Source organism: Pan troglodytes, chromosome 2 (assembly GCF_028858775.2).
Source record: "Pan troglodytes isolate AG18354 chromosome 2, NHGRI_mPanTro3-v2.0_pri, whole genome shotgun sequence".
In the NCBI taxonomy this organism is placed as follows: domain Eukaryota; kingdom Metazoa; phylum Chordata; class Mammalia; order Primates; family Hominidae; genus Pan; species Pan troglodytes.
Window position 1 is genome coordinate 159,630,293 of NC_086015.1, and position 24,059 is coordinate 159,654,351.

A 24,059-nucleotide genomic window follows, 5' to 3' on the forward strand; every position below is an offset into this window, starting at 1 on the left:
TTTATAGACAACATTAATAAGCAGAAGAAAAACATGTGATGCAAAAATGGGAGTACTAATTGCTAAGTCTAAAGAAACCAAAACTGATGACAAATCAAGGGAGAACTTGGGGTAGTTCAGCTGTGCCACCAATTTGGAAGTTTTATTTGTGTTGTTTCCTTTGGTGTGGGAGCAAGAAGGGAAACTGTATTTTTATGAAAGCCTTTTATCAGAGAATAAGGGTGCACTTTTCTACAATGTTACAGTTATTTCAGCTTTGCCTGCTCACTTTGGACCCTTACACTAATGCTATGAGGCACCCTGTCTCTGAGAATTTGTTTTTTTCCTCTAACAGCTGCTAGTCAGAAGACAAAAATGGGTTGAGTCTGGATTTCCACAAAGACTTATAGGCAAATGCATACTAGAGCTCCTAGTTCTATCCTTGTTTAGAAAGCAAAAATATATTTCTTTTCCTTAAACTTTTGGGAATAAAGAAATATCTGATGTTCCCATGGTAATTTTATGTAATCTTGAATTAAATATATGTATACACACACACACATATATATGTAATATAGTTAAATATATATCTATGTATTATATTATAATATATTAAATATAGGATATAGTTAAAATAACCTAAAAGATAGTTTTATATTTGTTATTTTAATAATTCACATCCATTAGAACTAATATTCTGTTTTAGAAGTCAGTTTGTTAGTCAATAAGTCAAAAATATTTATTAAGGCTCTACTTACCGTGTGTCAGGCCATTCAACACAAATCAGAACTGTTCTGTGACCTAAGTCTAGACCAGGATGGTAACTGAGGAAGTAGTGAGAAGTGGTCAGTTGACAAATAATGAATGAATGGTTGGTGAATAAGTTAAAGAAGCTTACCCTGAAGAAACTCAAATTCTAGAAGGAGAGAGAAAGCCAGTAAATGGGTAAACAAGTTAATAAAGAAGACAATATGAGACTGAGAAGCTGTGTTCTGTGAGGGACATTTTCTGTGCTGCGCCTGAACAGATTTTGAGCTTCCTGGTGCCTGAGTGGCCATGCAAGGGAGACTTGTCTCAAGACAATATGCCGGCATCTGTGGCTCTGCCTCTATCAGGACTCATCAAGAATCTTGCCAAAATGGAGATACAATATCCACTTATGCATGTACAGTTCCACCTGAGGAAATGATGACCAAGTGTTGCTTTGTTTTTATTATAGGAATCTTGGAAAATCAGGACTCAGAGTTTCTTGCTTGGGTCTTGGTAAGTACTGAGGGTGTGACCTGGGGGTGGGCTGGAAGGTGGGAGACTGGGGAGGGCACCAGGGAGTGACTGTGGTCTAGGCCAGGACCTGGTCTCAGATGAGGAGGAGGCTTCCTGGCCAGTATTGCCCCACTTCTCCTTTGAGCCTTTCTCTTCCCATCATGACCCTCTCCCAGGGAGCCACCGTGTTCATGATTCCTTATAGGGGCCCGTCGAGCATAAGGCAACCTGATGCTAAAGCACACCTCAGAGAAAGGGACTTATGCGTCACTCCCATTTAGCAAGCATGAAGGACTGCATGGCATGCATTTTATAGGTTCAGTTCACCACTCCCTCAATTCACCTGAATTTTTTCTATCTATCCTTGTTTTCCCTTTGCCTAATTTCCTCACTTTTCTATATTATTATTATGCATTTTATATACTTTTATAATCTGCCTTAAATATTTGGGGGGGCAAGGTGAGATACACATAAACACATGTACATTAATATGCATTAATAAATAAAAAGTATTATTCCTCCCAGTCAATATTTGAAGAGGATTAAATAGAGATGGCAATTCTAACAGCATAAAGATGAATCTGAAGTCGTGGAATCTGACTGTGAGACTTGGGGAGGCTTGAGGCCTCCAGACATCCCTTAGGCCCAGGAAAAGGCAGCCTTGGCATTCCTGCCATTCAACACCAATCAGAGCTGTTCTGTCACCTAAGTCTAGACCAGGATGGTAACTGAGGAAGTAGTGAGGAGTGGTCAGATTGTGGCTATGTTTTCAAGGTAAAACCTGAAAGATTTTCTGTTGGGTTCTATGTGGAAGATGACAGAAAAAAGTCAAGGATGACTCTAAGGATTTTTTGCCTGAGCAACAGACAGGATGAAGTACGAGTAAATGAGGTAGAAAAATGAGAGAGAAATTTAGGGAGATTAGGAGATTGATTTGGGACCTACTAAGTTTGAGATATCGATTAGGCCTGCAATAAAAATTGTCAAGTATGCAAATAGACTTATGACTCCAATTTAGAAAGGAGAGCTAGATATATTAACTTGCGAGTCATCAGCAAGTAGATGCTGTTTAAGCCCGGATCCTGGATGAGAGCACTAAGGGTGTGCTTATAGACAGAATAGAAAACAGAGGCACATGGTCTAAGACCTAGGAAATCCAACATTAAGAAATCGAGAAAGTGAGGAGGAGCCAAAGAAAGCTGAAAATAAAGCAACCAGCGCAGCAGGAGAAAAATCAGAAAAAAAAATGGAGTCCTGGAATCCGGGTGAGCATTTCGAGGAGGATGGAGTGACCAATCCCGTCAAGTGGTGCTCATGCATCAAGCAAGATGGGGACCAAGAATTGACCATCGGATTCAGCAACATGGAGGTCATCAGTGACTTTTACAAGGTCTGTTTGGGTGGAATGGTAGAGTTTAAAGCATAATTGGAATGGTCCCCTGGGAGAATGGAAAGAGACAAGCTGAAGGCTACTCTTTTGGATGATGATTGCTATAAAGAAAAGCAGAGAAATGGAGTGGCACTGAGCAGACAAGTGGGATCAGAGAGGTTGCTTTTGCACGTGGAAGAAATGACCACATATTTATACACTTATGGGGAAATCCTTTTGAGAGGAAAAAATGATGCAGAAAAAGGAGAGAGAAGAATATCTGGAATGATTTCTTGAGGACATGAGAAGCACACAAGGAGACAGTACATGAAAGAAGCAGAGTACATGGGCTTTGAGGCTAGTAGGGCTATTGATGGGGTGGTGGAGGGGGAGGTATTTTGTCAAAGTTCTCTTCTATTGCTTTCATATTCTCAGTGGGAATCAGAAGCAAAATCATCAGCTGTTAGTGAGGATGAGAAGGAAGTGTTAGAAGTTTGGAAAGAAGACATGCGGGAGAGAAGAGTGAATTGACCAGGGCTAGGCCACACAGTGACAAGACAGCATTAAGGATCAGCTTAAGATCAGTATGATTAAATTTGAAGTGAGACCATGTCCATAGTTATGTGTTTTTCTTCTAGACATGTTCAGCTTTGCAAGTTCAGGTGGGTTTTTGTTTTTTTACATAAGATGATAAAAAGAGGGCAAAGATGCTGAGGGCTTGTCTTGGGCAGTTATTTTAATGGTGGAGTTGGCATTTAAACTGAGTAGAAAGGAAAATGAGGACAGAGTCAGGAAAATGAGCCAGGAGCTAAAATGAGGGAGCTGAGGGACTGTGAAAACTGGATAGGATCAATAAAGTATATATCCCAGAGGGACTAAAGAATTGTTGAAGCAAAAACATTAGAGACAGTGGTTGGAAGGATAGAAAGTGGTTGAAAAGGGAAACATTTGAAATTGGGGTTATAGAGGGGTTCAGTTATTGTTAGTGACATAGTCTATGGTGTGTCCATTGGGAGAGAATGGTGGAGATTGTATCGAAGACAAGATCAGTGAAGGAGAGAAGGTTAAGAAACTTGGAGGTGAAGGTGCAGGGAAGATCATCTTTGGGGTCACTGAACTCACTAAAAAGTACAGCAAAACTAACATTGGAGAGTGGCAGTGAGAAGTGAGCTAAAATTTTCAAAGAATGAGAGGGAGTGACCAGGGTGGGTCAGCAACTACAACATGAGGGTCCTGATGATGTGTGAGACTCAGAGCTGGCATGTGTGAGGGGGTATTTCAAAGATACTGAAAGCCATCAATGTCTGAGTTTTTCTGATTCTTCCTAATAATCTGACTTGGGAGGTGAAGGCAGTATTTGTTCACCATAAGTCTAAGGTAATTTGACATTTGCTTAATTTATGGCTCTGATATTGTTACTATTTACTCATATTTGAAAGACCCTGGAGATTCATTACCAGGGACACTCTGACCTTAGTTTTTTTTTAAGTATATCTTTACAGTAAATAACTATTCGGTATTCATTATTGAAAGGAACTACCTATTAATGTAAAGTAAGAAATATATGTAGTGAAAAAGCATTGCCCAACTATTTACGAGCTTGTGTCTACAGTGGAAAATAGTTTATTCAATAAGTACACAGAAAACTCAGCTGAAAGCCCTTAAGACAATAACAAATTCAGGTGCCCATGCAATCCCAGTCTCCAGAGGCCAGTCTCCAGTTTTTGTTGATTTTTGTTTTCTTTAAAACTGCAGACTGTGTATGACGTGCAGGCATTTTAGTGAACTTTGAAACAGGCTTGATTCAGGAGCAGCAAGTTCTATTTGAGCTTCAAGTTTTTTCAAGAGCCTGAACACTTGTAATAAAACACTGCATGAAAAATAAGAGGAAACAAGGAAGTTCATAGGGCTGACTTGCTTCATTCAAAACAGGTAACTAAGCTTGACAACTTGAATAAGCACTCTTTCAGAACTTTTTTGAACTGCCTCTATAAGCCAGAGGAGACAAGAAATTCATAGAAAGAAATAATGCACCAGCCTTAGATAATTTGTCAGGCTCTGTAGACCCCAGCTGTCAAATCCAAATGGAGCTGGGTTTACTGCTGTAGGCTTAGGATGTCAGCTCAGTCACGACCTACGTTCAACTGAGGCCTTAGAAATTAAGTAGTAAAACTGCCAGGAAATCAGAAAGCTACAGATTCTTTTCTTGAAATACTCTAAAAGTGATAGTTAAAGCTAACAATTCTGACTTTCTTCTCTACCAGAGAAGGGGCAGCCGGAAATTCCTTGCCCTGATAATTTTCCTTTTGGTGAACTAAGAGCAAATGTGTAAATGGGAGTAGAAAGGTGAAGTAACTTGAGAGTGAACTGATGGTACATCCGAAAGAACACAGCCCTGCCAAGGAGAGAAATGGGAAAAAATATTAATATTATGTGGCCAATCCTACCTGTGGGTTGCTGTGGCTTGCCTGTTCTGTAAATATACTGCCCATTATTGTCAAGACTTGAAGTCAAAAAACTCATGGGAAAGGAATAAACTCAGAGTGACCAAACTCACCCCGATCTGATAGGAGGTGGAACTGCCTTACGAGAGAAAAATGGTAGAATTTACGTTAATTCACTCATTCATTTATTCATCTTAAGCAAACATTTATGAAGCCAGACATTGGTTACAGGAGATACGAGGACAAGAGCATGGAGCCTGCCCTCAAATTTATCATAGTGCAGTGGGAGTTAGGCTTGCAAAAAAACAAACTGATAATGTATCTGACAGATGCCATAATGGAGAGTACAGGGCAAGTGAAGCGTGAGGAAGGTCTCCTGGGGGATTTGGGATAGCTTGATGGGGGAACAAGGGTTGCCACTTGGCTTGACACTTGAAGAGAGAAGTCAAGTGGAGAGGGAGGGCAAGAGGTTTAAGACAGGAAGCAATGCAAGCAACGGCGACTCCAGAGGGAGACTCCACCGAGGGGAGGTACTTGGGGAAACGGGTCACATGTATAGAATATTATGAGTACAAGGTATTGGGGAACAGCAAGAAATGAGCCTGGAAAGAAAGCTAGGTTTGATTATAAGAACCCTTGTTTGCCTTGCTAAGCCATTTAGCTCTTGTCCTCTATGTCTCTGGAATTCCTTCAAATCCAAAGGTCCCCAAGTCTCAACAAACACTTCAGGGACAAGGAGGAGCAAAGGCTCCATCTCTCTCCACTCTCTTCCTTCCACCTGCCACAGCTTCCATCAAAGCAGCCCACTTTTTCTGCATATTATTATTATTATTTTAAAAAAATAGACTATGTTTTAATGCAGTTTTAAGTTCACTACAAAACTGAGCAAAAAGCACAAGGAGTTCCCATACACCCCTATCCCTACACATGCATAACCTCCCTCGTTATCAGCATCCTTCACCAGAGTGGCACATTTGTTACCTCTGATGAACCTACAGTGCCACAACATTATCAACCAAAGTCCATAGTTTACATTAGGGTTCACTATTGGTGTTGTACACTCTATGGGTTTTGACAAATGTATAATGACTTGTATCTACCATTATAGTATCATACAGAATAGTTTCACTGCTCTAAAAAATCCTCTGTCTTGCCTATTCATCCCTCCCTCTCCTCTAACTCCTGGAAATCACTGTCTTTTTACTGTCTGCATAGTTTTGCCTTTTCCAGAATGTCATATAGTTGAATTATATAGTATGTAGCCTATTCACATTGGCTTCTTTCACTTAGTAATATACATTTAAGTTTCTTCCATGTCTTTTCATAGTTTGATAGTTCATTTCTTTTTAGTGCTTCATACTACATTTTGGAAAAAAAATTCATCCTATGCCAAAAACAGTTATCAAAACCTTGCTCAAGCTTGTGATAAGCCATTGAAAACCTTGGGTCAGGAATAAGACATGATCAAAGGTATTAGAAGCAACATGAAGGCTATAATAGAGGGAACAGGGTTGAGGCTGGAGGCAGGGAAATTAATTAGGAGTTGATGATGAGACAGTGGTATGAAAGATGTAGAGGAAGGAGGTGATTAGGAGAAAGAATGAATAGGGCTGGTGATCTCTGGATACAGAATAGGAAGTCTTCCTGAGTGCAGGAAGATGCCCAGACTCCTGGATTGGGCATGGGGGTGGATGAGCTGAAATCTCAGAGACAGGAGACACAGGAGGGAGCTGTGAGGGCAGACAGCACTGTTGGGGAGTGGTGACCAAAGAGCTTGTGACCTCCCAGCTTCAGATATCTAGAGAACAAGGGGAACTCTGTGGAGATCTCTAGGCTGGAAATACAGACCCAGGAACTTCTCACAGTGATGACCCTATGATTGTCATTGAGATCACCTGGAAACACAGAGGACTGAGGTGTTTGGACAGGTTTAGGACATCTGGCTCATGGTGTCTGCCTGAGTGTATGCTCCCTGAGAGCAGGGACTGCCTATTTTTCTACACTCCTATTGCACTTTAGCAGATCACAGTACCTGGCTAGTAGCAGGTATTCAAAATATTTTTGAGTGAATGACTGGAGAGATGATCAATTGCTAAGAAATGACAAAAGGTCCACTGAATAATAGCAAGGATCCAGCTGAAGTCAGAAATCATGAATTGCTGAGGCCCAGCCCAGTTCTTTGACTTCCTCCAGTGGCATGTCAATGAAGAGACAGAATTGTGGGGTAGGGAGTGGAGATAGAGAGAGGCCCAGCATCAGGGATTGTCCTAAAAGAGCGTTGGAGACCGGGGAACCTACCACATACACAGGTGACATGGGGTCTAGGCTGGGTTTAGACCCAGAGCTGTTTCATCAGGGCTCTTGCTTCTACAGTTAGAAAGGAGCATCTGCCCACACTGACTTGCTCCAAAAGTCTCACATTAGGAGCAGTAGGCCGGTCTGATTCATTCCATGGGAGGTAACACACCACAATGTCCAGCTCACCTGTGTGTGCTTGAAAGGGGCTGACTTTACCTTCCAACATTCACGCTGGAATGGGCATTCTTCCCAGCAGGCAAGATGTCTGCAAGAAAAAAGGCACATCATGGTTAATTTGATGTGTCAACTTGACTGAGCCATGGAATGTCCAGATATTTAGTCAAATTTTATTTTGGGTGCACCTACGAGGGTGTTTTGGAATGAGATTAACATTTGAACTTACAGACTGAGTAAAGCCGATTGCCCTCCCTAATGTGGGTAGCACTTTCCCAAACAGTTGAAGGCCTGAATAAAACAAAAATACTTGCCCTCCTGTGAATAAGAGGGAATTCCTGCCTGACCATTTCAAACTGGGACATTGATCTTTTCTTGCCTTCAGACTCAAACTGAAACATCAGCCTTCTTGGATCTTGAAGGCTGCCAGCTTTCGGAGTAGAACTATACCATTAACTCCTTTGAGTCTCTAACTTGCCAACTGCAGATCTTGGGATTTCTTGGCCTCCATAATCACATGAGCCAATTCCTTATAATTCCTCTATACACACACACACACACACACACACACACACACACACCCTATTGGTTCTGTTTCTCTGGAGAACCCTGAGGAGTGATTTTGTTGATTTTTTTTTCAAAACATCATGCAAGTGTATGTGGCCAACCAGAGTTAAGTATTTGTAAGTGATATAGGTACGAAGATATGGAAAACCCAAGTAAGGAGTAATGTGGTCACTTGCTCATTTTTCAGCTGAGCACATATTAAACCTAATGTAAAATACCGTCATCCAAATGGAGCTTTCCTGGGCTGTTCGCAGGTCAAGAGGACAATTTAGGCAGCCCTGTCAGATAGGGTTTGATCTGGACCTAAGCAGTGAAGGAGAGAAAGAACACCCCCATACCTTTGGGTCCCTGTTTCGCACATCCTCAAGGCTTTAATTCCTAGGGAATGCAAACTGATTCCAAGGAAATGTTATGTGTCCTTTTAGGCAGCTGCTTCATGCTTCGTCCTTGAAGAAATAAAGTCATAAAGTAAAATACTTCTTAACACCTTGGAGGACTTATATGAGTCTCTCAAAAGGTGTTTCTTCTCAACTCTGGCTGCACATTGGAGTTACCTGTTTAATTTAAAATTCAGATAATCTCGTCTCAACCTAGACCTTTTCAATAAGGAGCTCTACATGCATGTGTTTTTCAAATGCTGCCCTGACGGTTCTGAGGCAGTATCAGGGTTGGAATACATTGTCTTATCTGGATGGATTAAGATAGAAAAATGTGTGAACTGATATCTAGTGTACCCAGTGCCAGCAGCCATGATTCTTATCTACGTGGCAGCAGCCGCCCGCAGATCTAGGCCTGGGAGCTGGCCTGAGGCATTTCCAACTGGACTGGAAAGCCTCCAAAGAGGAGAATCTGCCCTGCTTAGGGCTGGCCTCAGGGCAGGTGGGGTGAGCTGGCTTCCCTGCCATTCGACTCCTGCCATCTGGGTGCCAGTCTTGCCTTATGCCCCTCCCTAACCAAGAGAACTTTCTAGAGCAAAAGCAGTGAATCTTAAGAATAAACTGTGTGGGCTTCTTTTTAATGCATTCATACGTGCAGAATGTAGTCCTGGCTCATCTCCCTCTGCCTTAGTGATGCTCTCACTGCACTAAATATTTTGACACTAGGAGAACACGACATTAAATATTTAACATGGATGGTATTATTTTTATGGACACCCTTCATGATTCCCATTCTTGTTGTTTAGGCCGATATAAACTAGCTAGCTCACCTATTATAACAACATAAGAGCAGCAATAATAAATATTATGAAGTGCCTCCTGGGACACTTGAGAGGTAGTTTTAAAATGCAAGCTTTCCCTGAAAGAGTTTACCAATTTTTCTGCATAACACAAACAGAGTGAACTATCTTAACTCCAAAATACCCATAGAGTTTAAATGGTGTATGAATATTAAACATACAAGAGTGTTTTAGGCATGTCACTCTTTCTGGAAAGTCTAACTTGAATAAATGTCATGATGCATACATATTAAAAATGAGCAGCCCTTTGTATTTTTCCAAAATTGTCTAAAAATATTTCTTCCTAGTTTCCTACTTTTATGGATAAAATCCTTCTTAAGAATTGCTGACAAAAAGAAAGAAAGAAAGAATTGCTGACAAGTGGTTGCCCTCTGAATCAGCAGGGACTGCTGGCCACATGGCTTTGCCTCTGCTCCCAGGAGTCTATTAGGAGTGACGATATAGCTTAGGTAGGAGTGTGGCAACCTAATATTTCACACGCTGTCAGAGTTGAGGCTTAGGGGAGAACTCGAGGAGAGAAAATAGAAGGATCTGTACACAGAGGGGTTTATTCAACAATCTGGGCATGCAAACAACCCATGTGCATGCATGCACACACACACCTTATCTCTCTCCATGCAGCCGCAAAGGGATAAGTAGCCCTCATTTGCCAACCTGTGATTCAAAAATGAAACAAATGGCTTCAAAACCATTAGTAATGGGGGACAAAAGGTCCTCTCTAGGCCCAGATCTGGGCAATTTGCTGAAATTCATCATTTATAAAGACGATCTCACTAAACATCATCACAGCCATGAGATGGAGAATTAGTCCTTGCAGCCACCAGCTCCAATGTGAGAAAACAGGGTCAGGGAGAGGCGATATGTCTTGTTCAAGGCCAGTGTTAGAGACAGCAGACTCACCCATTTTCTATCCCTCCCTGCTTCACTAGCAGCCTCGTCCCTTTTGGCCCATCTACTTCCAGCCTCCAAGCACACACAGCCACTGCTGTCACCCACATCTCTTCATGTCCTAAACTTCCGCTTCCTCCTTGAAATGAGAATGGCTGCACCAAATGTGTAGGGCCCCTTGCGTCTCTCACATTCAGGCAGTACTCAGGTGATGTCATGGTTAGGTTCGGCATGACTCTGGGTTGGCAGCTTGGTGAAAATGTCTTTACTTTGGACTAGAAAATGTCAGAACCTGAATGACTCCTGGCATCCATCTCCAGAGTTAGGGTAGACAATGACTTATGAAAGCTCCGCAGACAGAATGGGGACCGGAATCCATGTCTCTTGGCCCACGATCAGGTGTGCTTTCCCCATGAGAAATTTCAAGGTAAGGCTGCAATTGAGTGCAGGCATTTTGGTTTTTGTGTGGATACCATCAATGAAGCTCCCAGTGCCTGCCTTTCCCTCCTTTGCACACTGCCCTAAAGGCTTCACGAGGTCCCCATAGTTCCTGTACTCTAAGCAGCAGCCTGACTAAGGCACATCTTGTGTATGTACAAGTCTATTCATGTTGTTTACCTCGGGTTTGCCTGTGCATTCTACATTTATATAAAGATTATTTTTCTAAACTCTGTGCAGCATAAAAACCCAAATGAAAGTTTTGTAATTTCAATCAATAATGCAATTAAGCTTATCTAACAGTAAGGCAAAAAATAGAGAAATCATTTGAATCCTGTCTGCCAGTGGGGTGGGGCTGTGCTGTGTCTGTGCCTGCCTCTGGTATGCCCAGGTGAGGAGAGCACAGGGCTGCAGGCAGTCGTCTCTGAAAGTGCAGTGTACGTGGCTGAATGACCCTCCTGGGGCCAATGCACCAAGGATGACTGTGCAGACATTCATAGGAATGCCTTAAGGGCCTCAGCCGAATGAAGAAGAAATAAAGTCTCAGTTCTTTTCAGGCGTATTGAGTATGAATGAATCAGAAACCTTCCACAGTAAGCCAACAGAAAACCCAGCTCAAAGCAAGTCAAGACGTCAGCTCTAGCAAAAACACAAATTTCTAGGCCCACATGAAAGAATTTCTAGGCTCACCTGGACAGTGGACCCATATGGGTTTATCTGGGGATCAAACTGTGAATTCTGTGAGCTGCAGGTTGGTTCTGTTCTCAAGCTGTCCTGAAATAGGCAAGAGGACTGCAGAGGCTTCATGCCTCACATCCCATTGGCTCTGGTTGGTTTATGTATCCATCCCTGAGCCAATCATCAAAGACTTCAGTCTCTCAAGACCCACCCTGACACTGGGGAAGGGTACTTTAAATCCATCCAAACTGCATTCTGGGAGTAGGGAAGTGATTCATTCTCAAAAGAAAATTAAAGGACTCTTACCTAAAGAGGAGAAATAGTGGCTGAGGTAATAAGCAGATGACCACCATGAATAGTTAAGAAGAAAACATATTCCTGGATCTGGGATGCCTTCCCCTACTTATTTGGCTTATCTGAGCCCTTTCTATATCATTGGTAGCCATAGTTGAAAATTGAAATTCTCCCAGCTTTTTCTATGGCATGAGGTATGCTCAGAGTTTTGTGAGTCAATTCAATTTGCCTAATTGACAAAATTTTCCATTGCAGGGTAAATATACAGCTTTGCCTTCTTGATATACTCTCTCGTTTCTATGTTTTTAATAATCTCAAAGGATTAGTGAGACCTAAGGCTCATTTACAAATAAAAGCTTCATCCTAACACCTGGATGATGAAAATATGCAAAGAAGGACCTCCATGAGAGAGAAGCAGAAAATACCATCAATACTCATTTCATATCTGACAACTAATTACAATTAGAGGAAAAAGAGGCTACCAACACATAATTGTAGGAAATGGGTGATGAGGTAATGAGCAATGGCTAAATTGGAGCTGACGGTCTAACCATGGGGATTTCTTTAGCTGAAAAGAAGGAAACAGGACCTGATTTGGTTCTGTGCCTGGAATTAGCTTCATTTTTCTTCATAGTCTCTTACTTTGCCTCCCTTCCCATATCTCCACCTTATGCTTGACAATAGCCTTTCCTTTGGCCCTTGCTGAGCTGTTTCTTTTGGCAGCAATGTCTGTAACTGCTCTCTGAAGAATAGAGGACACAGGACTGGTCCTGAGACATGTTGCTACAGGTGACCTTCTGTCTGACTTCGTTACCTACCCCCACCATTCTCAGGGCAAAAGAGAGGAGCACAGCAGTCCCCCTCCTTTTCAGTGCCTTCCAGGGAGGACTGGTTGGCTGTCCTGGCCCTGCTGATGGATTTGCTGCCTCGGATGTTGCCTGCGTCTCAGTTTGTGAACTCTTAGACACTGCGACTGACTCGGTCATCCCTGTAAAGCACGGCCAGGCACTTTTTCTGTCATTTTTTCATGTGTTCATGGATTTCACAAAGATGCAGTAGACGCTGTGCTGGGGAAACAGGGAGAAACGACACACAGATGCCTGCCCTCACAGAGCCTATCTAGGGAGTGGAGGAGACGTGGTTCTCAGGATGAATCAGATCCTTGGGCTATATGCCCCTAAAGGACACCCTGCATTTTTTACTTGCGTTTGATGGTGATTAATTTTTTAGCCTGACTTATTTCCTGCTGGATTGTCAGTTCAGAACACATGACTAGAACAGAGAAAAAGGTTCTCAATATACACTCATTTATGGAATGACGCATGAAAGAATGCAGGACCACACAGTCAATACTCTGAAGGAAATATAAAGCGTCATGGAAACATGTACAAGGGCTGCCTAAGCTAGGGTTAAGGGAGGTCATGGAAGGCTTCCTGGAGGAAGAGTAGTAAAGGATAGATTGGGAAGGAGCCAGGTCAAGGAGAACACAAGGAAAAGAACAATTAAACAAGAATGTGATAGAAGTAGAGAGGCAGAGAGATAGAGGTACAAGACATAGAAATGGCCCAGGGGAGGAAGTGACCACCTCTTTTGGGGGAGTAGGGGAAAGTGCTGCTGGAAGCCACCTGATGTTGAAGGATGAATAGCAATCTGTCAGCTTGACAAGGGAAAGAAAGCCACAGGCATATCTTGTTAAATTTTCTATTTACTCCTCACTTGGGTTTTGGCTTGATTGTTGCTTTCCTGAACATTCAAGTCTGGGCTAGAGGCTTCCTACAAGTTCCCATCACGATCCCTCTTATCAATATGTTGCCCCGTGGTTGTATTTATTTTTGTATTTGCCTGTCTTACCACTGGATTGAGAGTTCTAGGAAAAAGAGACCATTACTATCATTTGCCATTTTGACACTACCATCTGGCATGGCTCTGGGGGAACATTGGGGGTTTAATAAATATTTTCTAAGTGAATTAATACATACATTTCAGGAAGAGGTGCAGCTTGGAAGCCTCAATTAGCATGGCCTGGAGAGGGAGCCATGTGGGAGAGAAAAATGATAACAGATGACTCAGAAAGATTATGAAAAGCACTGAAGCCATGTCACAAAGCTTGGTGTTTATCTGTTGTGTGATTGGGAGTCATGAAAACATTTAACTCCAGGAGTCACTTGGCCAGATACATTTTAGTCAGCTCACCATGGTCACAGTGCAGATGGCAAGGTGGTGAGGGTTGAGAATAGAGGTGGGAAGACAAGCTCAACGACTTGAGTATTCTCACTTTTACGGAAGATTAAATGTAGCAATACATCAATTGCCCACTCACTGTAAGCCAAGCTCATCATACTGTCAGCATATACAGACAGCCCATACAGAAGGTATATCAGGGCAGTAAGGTAAACGAGGCTTGACCAAATTGGCAAAAGCAGGTAGAGAAAATACAAAAGGAAATACATTTAAAAGCATAAAATAACATATCAGAAAAAGATCTCTAATATAGGTGTCATCATAGTAAACTACAAAGTTTCTGAGATTGGGTGAGGAAAAAAAAATGCTAGTTCCTAGATATTTTCTGTAAGGAAAAGGTCAAAGATAAATAGAAAATAAACAAATGGGCAAACAGACAAATCAAAGAAGAAAAGGAAATCAAAGTTGAAATGTAAAATTAATATGAAATAAACAAACTAGAATTCAAGGCAAAGAAAAGACAGTAATGAGAGGTGATAACTAGTGGGGTGGAGTCCCTGAGAAAGAAGAAGGAGTTGGGATCCATAGGATAAGTGGAAAAATAAGCATTGAATAGAAAGGACACCCTTCCACAGTGGCAGGAAGAAAGGAAGAGAAGATGGTACTGTTTTAATTTATGTTCTCTTTGAAGCAGGCTCTGAAAGGAGGATTTGAAGGCAGGTAGTTTGATGATTTTTTGAGATGTGAGATTGGAAAGGGAAGGTGATAAAGGACATATAATCAAGTCAGTGCTAGTGTGGGTAACTGAAGCTGGAATTCCCCTGGGACTCGAGCCAGTGTGGAATGCACACCTACCTGAGAGTGAGGGAGATGGGGTGTTTCCATACCATAGAGAGTCATCAAACATCTAGAAGCCCCAGGGAAAACGGGCAGGGCACCAATTGTGTCTGCTATGGGTCAGATAGTAGATATGGCAAGAAGTAGAGAGGGTTATAGTTTGTCTTGCTTTATTTTCTTTGTGAAGCAGGAGGCACTGTTACCTGCTGAGGTTAAAGGAAGAGGACGTAGGACCTGAGGTTGAGAAAAGTGGGGCAGGTTTGAAATGCACACATTGGAGAAAACTGACTAGAAAACAGAGGACTGTTGAGGGTCTATGAGGGACTAGAGACAAAGAATTCACACTGTGTCAGTCTCTATAGTTTGTTAATTTCCCCAGCACAGCTCAGCACCTCGGTTATAGGTGATGAGCAGCCAGATAGTCAGATTTATAAGGATGTGGGTTTTTGTCAGGCAGGTGCAATGAAAGGACAGTGAATCAATGGACTTGAGAATAAAGCAAGAGAACCTTCTAAATGGTGAACCACATCATCTAGCCACCCTGACCCTCCTGGATAAGGAAGGAATTGAAGACAGACATTAGACAGAAGAGAAGGGAAAGAGTTTGAAGTCAGAGTATGTGGGGAGAATGTACAAAATCTGCAAGAGTGAGATTCTAGCTCGTGGAGATTAATGACCAGATCTTACATATATAGATATATTTGGAATTAAATAAGGCATACCTTCACCCAGGTTCTGTTGTGTGCATGTTCAGTTCTATTTTTCATGGCAGCATTGCTATCTTGTTGTATTTTTACCCCATCAACATTTTCTTCTGCTCCATCTAAAAGTCTATGTCTATCTTTTTATTTTATTTTAGTTCCAGGGTACATGTGCAGGATGTGCAAGTTTGTTACATAGGTACATGCCTGTCCTGGTGGTTTGCTGCACCTGTCAACTCATCATCTAAGTATTAAGCCCCGCATGCATTAGCTATTTTTCCTGATGCTCTCCCTACCCCTGCCCACCCCCAACAGGCCCCAGTGTGTGTTGTTACCCTCCCTGTATTCATGTATTCTCATTGTTCAACACCTACTTATGAGTGAGAACATGTGGTGTTTGGTTTTCTGTTCCTGCATTAGTTTGCCAAGGATGATGGCTTCCAGCTCCACCCATGCACCAGCAAAGGACATCTCATTCCTTTTTATGGCTGCATAGTATTCCATGTTATATATATACCAAATTTTCTTTATCCAATCTATCGTTGATGGGCATTTGGGTTGACTCTGTGTCTTTGCTATTGTGAATAGTGCTGCAATGAACATATATGTGCATGTATGTTTATAAAAGAATAATTTATATTCCTTTGGGTATATACCCAGTAATGGGATTGCTGGGTCAAATGGTATTTCTGGATCTAGGTCTTTGAGGAATCACCACACTGTCTTCCTCAATGGTTGAACTAATTTGCATTCCCACCAACAGTGTAAAAGTGTTCTGATTTCTCTGCAGCCTCACCAGCATCTGTTGTTTCTTGACTTTTTAATAATGGTCATTCTAACTGGCATGAAATGGTATCTCATTGTGCTTTGATTTGCATTTCTCTAATGATCAGTGTTGTTGAGCTTTTTGTCATATGTTTGTAGGCTGCATAAATGTCTTCTTTGGAGAAGTGTCTGTTCATGTCCTTTGCCCACTTTTTAATGGGGTTGTTTATTGTTTCTTCTTGTAAATTTGTTTAAATTGCTTGTAGACTCTGGATATTAGACCTTTGTCAAATGGATAGATTGCAAAAATTTTCTCCCGTTCTGTAGGTTGTCTGTTCAATCTGATGATAGTTTCTTTTGCTGTGCAGCTCTCTAGTTTATTTCCATTTGTCAATTTTTGTTTTTGTTGGAATTGCTTTTGATGTTTTTGTCATGAATTCTTTGCCTGTGCCATGTCGTGAATGGTATTGCCTAGATTTTCTTCTAGGGTTTTTATAGTTTTGGGTTTTATATCAATGTCTGTCTTGCATATTTTTTTTAAAATTGAAGTTTATACTTGAAAGTTTGTGATATCCACAGTGTCCTAAATGCATGTAATTTCTATAACCAGTGTAAATTTAAGAAGGATTGGTCTTTTATTCAGGGGGATTAGTGGCTGCTGTGTTGCTCTTCCAATTGACCCATTGGAACCACATGAAAACAGTGGATTTTCAGTTACCTCTGCTAAGAGAAGGGAACTGTGAAATCGAAAATCTAATTGTATTTTTGTTTGTCTTTGGAATGCACTTTCTATTTCTATTTGAATCTGGGTGTCACAGGCATAACATGTCAGTGGAAAATCAAGAGTCATCTACAGTTAATAAAATATGTAGGAACAATATAAAGATTTAGTACCCCATCTCAGGGTAGCATTCAGTTAAGCTTTTAGATTGCCATAATAAATTAATCATTCTGCATGGCACCAGTGGGAGAAATTCCACTCTGACCCCATCAAAGTGATGCATCCCACTTGCCCCTTACTCTAGCAGGACTGGTGGCCCTTGTAATCTTGTCCCAGAAAACGAGACTGCTGATATTATTTTTTTTTATTTCACATTTTAAAAAATTCTGCTAAGCTTCTTTTGCTACAGTCATTTGCTGCCACTGGGATTTTTGCAGAAGGTTAATAGTACTAATAAAATGAAGGGCAAAGCACCAAAGAGAATCTTGAAGGAATAGTCTGTAATTCTTTATTTGGTCAGGGCAAAAGACCCTGCAAGGTATTACAATCTCCATTTTGGGGTCAAGGCCACCTTCAACCTTCCAAATTGTTCTTCATCCTCTAGGACCAGTATTTATTGTCTCTCTTCCTGTCACTCCAAGGCTTCTCACTGTATTGGGACCTCATAGAGTTCATTCCTACAACATCCCAACCCACTGCTTAGACAAGTTGTCATCTCGGCTGCCATTACAGTCACAGGGGGAGCTTTTAAAACATACCTGTGCCTGGGCGTTTCCTCAGACCAATCAAACCAGAATCTATTGCTTTGGAGCAATACATCAGCTTCCTAGGTGGTCCTCTTAATTGGGCCACAGTTGAAGATCACTGGCCTGGATAAGGAGCTCCAAATTCTGGCTTCCTGTGCAGCTGAAAGGTGGCCTGGCTCCCCACCTAAGTTACTTGCTCATCCAATGACTGAGTCCACTGGAGGCTTTGAGTACCTGGGAACATTTTTCTTCCCAGGCAGCTGCAGCAAGCACAGCCAGAGAGCAGGGCAGATGCCACTTTTGATGACCAATGCAAGAAGCAAGGGGCAGGTGAGGTATTTGTTTTTCACTTAGATTTCATCCCAAGTTAAAATTCAGAATTTTGAATAATGTTTGAATGTTTTAGTCTATTCATCATTCTTCATGTGTCACTTCAGAATAATCCATAATAAATAATACATTTTTCTAAGCTTTGTTAAGACAGGTATGTGGTTAGAATTGATACATTCCAATGTCGACTGTGGCTTTCACTGTGAGTTCTGAAAAAGTCATTTATGTTCTTGTGGAACTTCTGCTACTTCATATATTATCTCTTTGGAGATAATAAGGAAAGTAGCATTTAGTGAGCACCTGTTGTATGCTTGTACTAGTACTATTTGTCTAGTACTATTGTCTAGTACTACTCTAGACACTGACATATACTATTGAAATCATTGACAGTGTAGGCTGACCGGGCGTGGTGGCTCACACCTGTAATCCCAGCACTTTGGGAGGACGAGGCGGGCCGATTGCGATGTCAGGAATTCAAGACCAGCCTGACCAACAAGGTGAAACCCCGCCTCTACTAGAAGTGCAAAAATTAGCTGGGCGTGGTGGCATGTGCCTATAGTTCCAGCTACTCAGGAGGCTGAGGCAGGAGAATCGCTTGAACCCGGGAGGCGGAGGTTGCAGTGAGCCGAGGTTGTGCCATTGCACTCCAGTCTGGGTGACAGAGCAAGACTCTATCTCAAAAAAAACAAAAAACAAAAAAAAACCAGGATAGACTATGTCATCAGACTACCTGGACTCATCCTGGCTCAGCCACTTACCAGCAAATAAACACAAATCACAGATTGGTCGTGGGTTTTAAACAAGATAATGTCTATAAAGGGTATAGCACTGTGCTTGGAACAATGTAAATTCTCAAAAAAAAAAGTGTTAATTTGCATCATTGTGATTTTTTTTTTTTTTTGGTTCTCACAATACCGTGAGTAGGTATCATTATCCATTTTAGAGATAAACAAGTCTCAAAATGAACTAATTATGCATGGGCATAATCAATCTCAGGCGTGTTGGAAGGAAGATGAAAAACTTACCTTTCAGAATTGTTGGAAAATAAAATAAATAATTTCAGAATGTGTTACTTAGCCTGGGAGATAGTTAATCTGCAAAGCTGGACTCTGTTTTGATATTGGAGAGACAGTGATGAACAAGACAGACAGCCCTGTCCTTGCCAAGCGGACCTTAAAATCTCCATCTGACTTTGACACTATCACGAAGTGTGCACACAGGTCTTTTGATAGCACAGTCTTCACCACAGATGTATACTCTTTCCGAGTTAACAGAAAGTTCTACCCTCTTATCGTAAGCAGTCCTGAGGTTTGGGCCAATCACAAAATAATGAAAAATGGAGCATCACCAGACGAGATCTTTGCTCTCCAGGAGTGCCCTCTGGGAACATTTCCCTCATTTCCCACAGCCAGGGCCCCTGGTGCCAGCAGGAAGAGAAATGGATGCCATCAGTGCTTTAAGATGGCAAATGCAAGCTTTATTCTACCATCATAACTCCCTGGATCGATGCTGACCTCCCAGCCACCCTCCAAAATGTTCTCCCATTGTCTATTCAGGTGTGGTGGCTGGTGAGTACCCAGACCACAAACTTACATAAAGGCCAGGAATGGATTCATTTAGATTAACTTATTTCCAAGCAATGAATTAATTAAGAAAAAAGCAACTGCAGGCAATACATGAATACATTGGACATTACTTCTCTGCTCATCACTTCTCCTCTGCTGGTTCTTGAATTCAATCATTCATATAACATTTCATAAGCACATCCTCTATGCCAGGTTTTATATAGTCTCTGGGGATACAGAGTTCATCCTGAGATGTTGTTAATCTCGAAACTGTCTCAAGAAGGCTTGCCTTGTGTATTTGAGAACAATCCAAAATACTGTTGAGATAAAAATATTTATATTTTTTGATGTCTCTAGTTACCTAAATTTCTGGATAACTTTGCATACAGCTTGTTAGGAAATGTCATTTCATTCCTGTACAATTGGGACTATGGTTATAACATCATCACCTCTATGCCAAAGCATGGCTGGGAATACCAGCATTCTTACAATGGAAACTTGTCTTCAGGCCAGGCTGCCAGGAGCTGTTCTTTGCTTCTCCTGAACCATAATTAATTTATAGTCTATCATTTCAAAGGAGAATGACTCTGTAGAATTTGGACTAAGTGCAATCTCCCAAGATTGAAGATGTACCAACATTGTTTTATGATTTACTATTGCTCCATTTTCTTCTTTAACATGTTAAATTGCATATAATTACTGCAAAGGGAAGAAATAGAAATAGACTAAGAGTCAGTGCATAAAAAGAGAATCTATGCATAGTCCTATGGGTGATGCAAAAATATCCTGTCCACTTGATACAGCTATAAATTTTCTTTAGGAAAAGGACATTACAGATTTTTTTAAGCCGAAATCATTAACAATTGGTATCTATCAGACACAGACGAAATAAGCTAATCCTTATATGTAAATCTGTAAATCTACAGGGAAACATGAAAACTGGGTAAATTTGAGTGTAATATGGTTGGGAACTTTTAAAATCTTTGGGTTTTTGTTAAATTATCCCTTATATATTCTCTCAGTTTTAATTTTTCTGTATTTTAAAAAATTCTTAGTCAAAAAGTACATGAATCATTTTATATTCCTCTTTGAGTTTTTATTAATGATATTCAATACTCTAAATATCATGAAGTTCATATATACCTCAAGAGGAAGAATTTGAAAGGACTGTTGCAATATATTTTTCATTCTTTTTTTACAACGTATTATCTTGTTTTCACTAAGAGAGTTTATTTGCCTTGCCATGGAATTAAAATTTATTTCCTCGCAGATTCTGACAGCTCTATAAGCACACACTGTGTTTTTTATGTACAGATAGAACAAGAGTTACTCGAAATTATTACTGTTTAGGAGAGAACAATTCACTGAACCATCAAAAAATATATCCCTGCACAAAGATAAAGATTTGACATTAGCTTTTCACAGACAAAAGAAAGCATAAAAGAGGTCACATTGACTTTCAAACTTCTTGACGGTAGCATTTTTCCAGACTTCTTTTCATAGTAACTTACTGTGGAAAACCAAAAGATAAATAAAAAAGAAATAAAAATGTATATTTGAACACATACTATATTCCAGACACTATGCAAATAATTTGTGGGAAAAAAAAGAATTTTCAATCTTAATAATAGTTCCTATTTTAGAAGAAGATATTGAAAATATTTAAATTTGTTTTAAAAATCAGAAATTGCCATTTAGTCCTAGTGTCACATGGAAGGTGTCTAATTTTATTCTAACACTGTGTTTTTTATCTACATTAACTACTGGATACATTTACTACAGGAGTTCTTCAAAAAGCAAAATTACTAGGGCATAACAATGCAGATTGTTTTAAAGGCCCTGGAAACTTTATTGTAAGAAATAATTTTAAACATTTAAATGTCAGCAGGAGAAAATATGAGGAATTTTGACCAAGACATTTAGGACAAAATATTAAGAAAATGTAAACACTGCCTCCTTTTCATCTTTAAAATGTAGGAAGGGCTGTGACTTGTAGAAACTCTTGCTCATGAATGGATTTTCTAGTAACAAGAATATTTTTTAAATAAATTTTGCTTCTGATTATAAAAGTAATAATATTTATTTAAATAATGTGGGCCAAAAAACTAAAACACGCAGAGAAGAAAACATGTATCTAAAGACTTTTTGGCTTTATTTTATTTTAAATTTCCCTATCAGGCTCAAGATGCTAACTTAATCAGTTTGGGGGTGTCATGCCTACATCAGGAAATTTAAGGAAATTAAGCCATTAATTTAAGTTACTACATATCATGAATTCTAAGATCCAAGTATGGAGAGTAGGTCATTGTTTCTAGGGGTAGATTTAGTGCACTGAAATTTCATTCCTGTTTTGCCCACACAGCCTCTAGAGAGCAATGTCAATCCTTGCAGTCTGCTTTATAACACAAAACTGCCTCTTCTAAACTTCACATCCCCACCGTTCATCCTATTTCCAATGTCATTCCCTTGTCTTTAAACTGTACCAATCAGATTAATGGAGAAACAGAACAAAATGGTTCCAGACAGATTTGCCCTGAAACAAATCTTAAAACAAAATGGAGCTAACAGTATTCCTTGGCACTGAAATACATAAACCTTAAATCTAAGAAAGAAAGAAAATATCAAATACCTGTACATCTCTATAAGCATCATGAGGAACTTTAATCAATCCCAGACGTTTAACCCTCAAAACCTCAAGCTATGCACAGGCATTAGAAGGTCAGCCTCCAACTCCCCACAGGTTTTTCTGGGAGGCTCAGCCAGCCATCCCCATCCCAGCCTTTCCTAATGAAAGACTGGGCTACCCTCTGCCTCTGCCCTCCCAGCTGCAGACAGCCTGCCCTAGGATCCCTTCAACAGCAATCACATCTCATTGTTGCCCAGCTCTCTGCCCTGATCCAGAATTCTTAAAAGGGTTTGAGGGCTAAAAGTCAAGGATGGCTCTGTGCATGAGGTTGGAGACACTGCTCCTCAGATGACAAAAAACCTGAGATAAATCCTGATCTCAGGTGGGACTGAGAGAATTTGAGAGCAGGGAGGTGGCCCAGAAGAGTGAAGGCAAACATATGGAGTTCTTCATCTAGACAGCCAGTTTGGGGGCAGAGATAGGTGCAAAGCTTTTTTAAAAAATTTCATTTTTAGTTCCGGGATACATGTGCAGGACGTGCAGGTTTGTTACATAGGTAAACGTGAGCCATGGTGGTTTGCTGCATCTATCAACTCATCACTTAGGTATTAAGCACCACATGCATTAGCTATTTATCCTGATACTCTCCCTCTCACCGCCGCCCCCTCAACAGGCCCCAGTGTGTGTTGTTCCGCTAAACAATGGGAACACGAAGCTTATCATAAGGAAGGAAGGTTAGTGGGGAAGGCATTCAGCAGAGGGAAGAACATGGGCAGATTGTAAAGCAGGATGTTGTTACAAGCATTTAGAGCAAACCTGGGCCATACCATTTGGCTGGAGTAGAGCATAGGGGCTGTGGGGAGGTAAAGGAGCATCATCACCAGGAATCAGCATGGGGCTGTGGAGTGTCCACTAAGCAGCTGTGGCAAGTCACTTCTTACCACTCACTGTCACTTTCTTATCATTTCCTCAGGTGAGGAAAATAGATGGAATCATTCAGACCCTGTAGTTGTGATAGGGATTAGAGCTGATGTATGTAAAGCACCTAGCACCGAAGGAGCTAGGAAAGCACAATGGATCTACATGGTGGAGGCTGAGGATGTCTTTCTCATTTGGCCATAGTTTCCTATTTTAGTAAGTGCTGACACAGAAACTTTAAATAGTGGAGAGGGTTCTAAGTAATATTTAGTCCTTACACACACACACACACACACACACACACACACACTATTCTTTACTTGTAAATGGAGATGCTGCTTGCACTTCACCTGCCTGAGGAGGCCCACCTTTATTTCTCCTGGCCTTTACCACTTCCTTACCTACTTTTATTGGTATTTCAAGCTCTTTTGTAAAAGGCAGGTGTGAAAGCATCCCACCCCTCAGCCCCCTTGAGGACCTGGGTGGCATTACTGGTACTTGAAAGAAAAAGTAATGAAAGTAAAAAAGAAAAGGCTAAGTTGCTATCACATTTGTCAACTCTGGCCAGATGCTCATTAGCAACAGGCTAGAAGCCAAAAATGAAAGACCAGGCTGCAGCTTGGATCCAAAAATAAGGGCCAGGCTCTGTGGAAAATACTGACAGATGCGAGCCAGAACAAGGAAGAATGCTTTGTGTGCGTCATTTGAAAAAGAACACGTCCAAGCACCCAGACACAGGTCTTCATGTAGTTTATCTTAGTGGCCACAGTAGGGTTGCTCAGAGCATTGTTTTGCCTCCAAATCACATGGGATGCTTGATAAACATACAGATGCCCCAGCTGCAGCTCATATCTGCAGAATAAGAATCTGTGTGGGGGTCCTGGGGGATTCTAATGCACCCTGAAGAGTAAGACCTATTGATCTGAGATTGGGAATTAATGCTTGAGCTATGATGGAGGCTGGTAAGCACTTAGGAAATTTCACTGCATTCTCCCAAAAATCCTGTGAACTAGTTATGATTATTACCATTACCATCCCAT

General features: G+C 40.9%; 1 protein-coding gene across 3 annotated transcripts in view; it reads left to right on the top strand.

The window, feature by feature from the left end:
* KCNAB1 (potassium voltage-gated channel subfamily A regulatory beta subunit 1) overlaps positions 1 to 24,059 on the top strand; it is a 416,871-nt gene that overhangs the window by 298,891 nt on the left and 93,921 nt on the right. For all 3 annotated transcript variants that reach the window (XM_016942215.4, XM_016942216.4, XM_016942217.4), the window contains exon 2: positions 1,199 to 1,242. In XM_016942215.4, the coding sequence (XP_016797704.1) occupies positions 1,199 to 1,242 (44 nt within the window). The remainder of the gene's footprint in view (positions 1 to 1,198; positions 1,243 to 24,059) is intronic.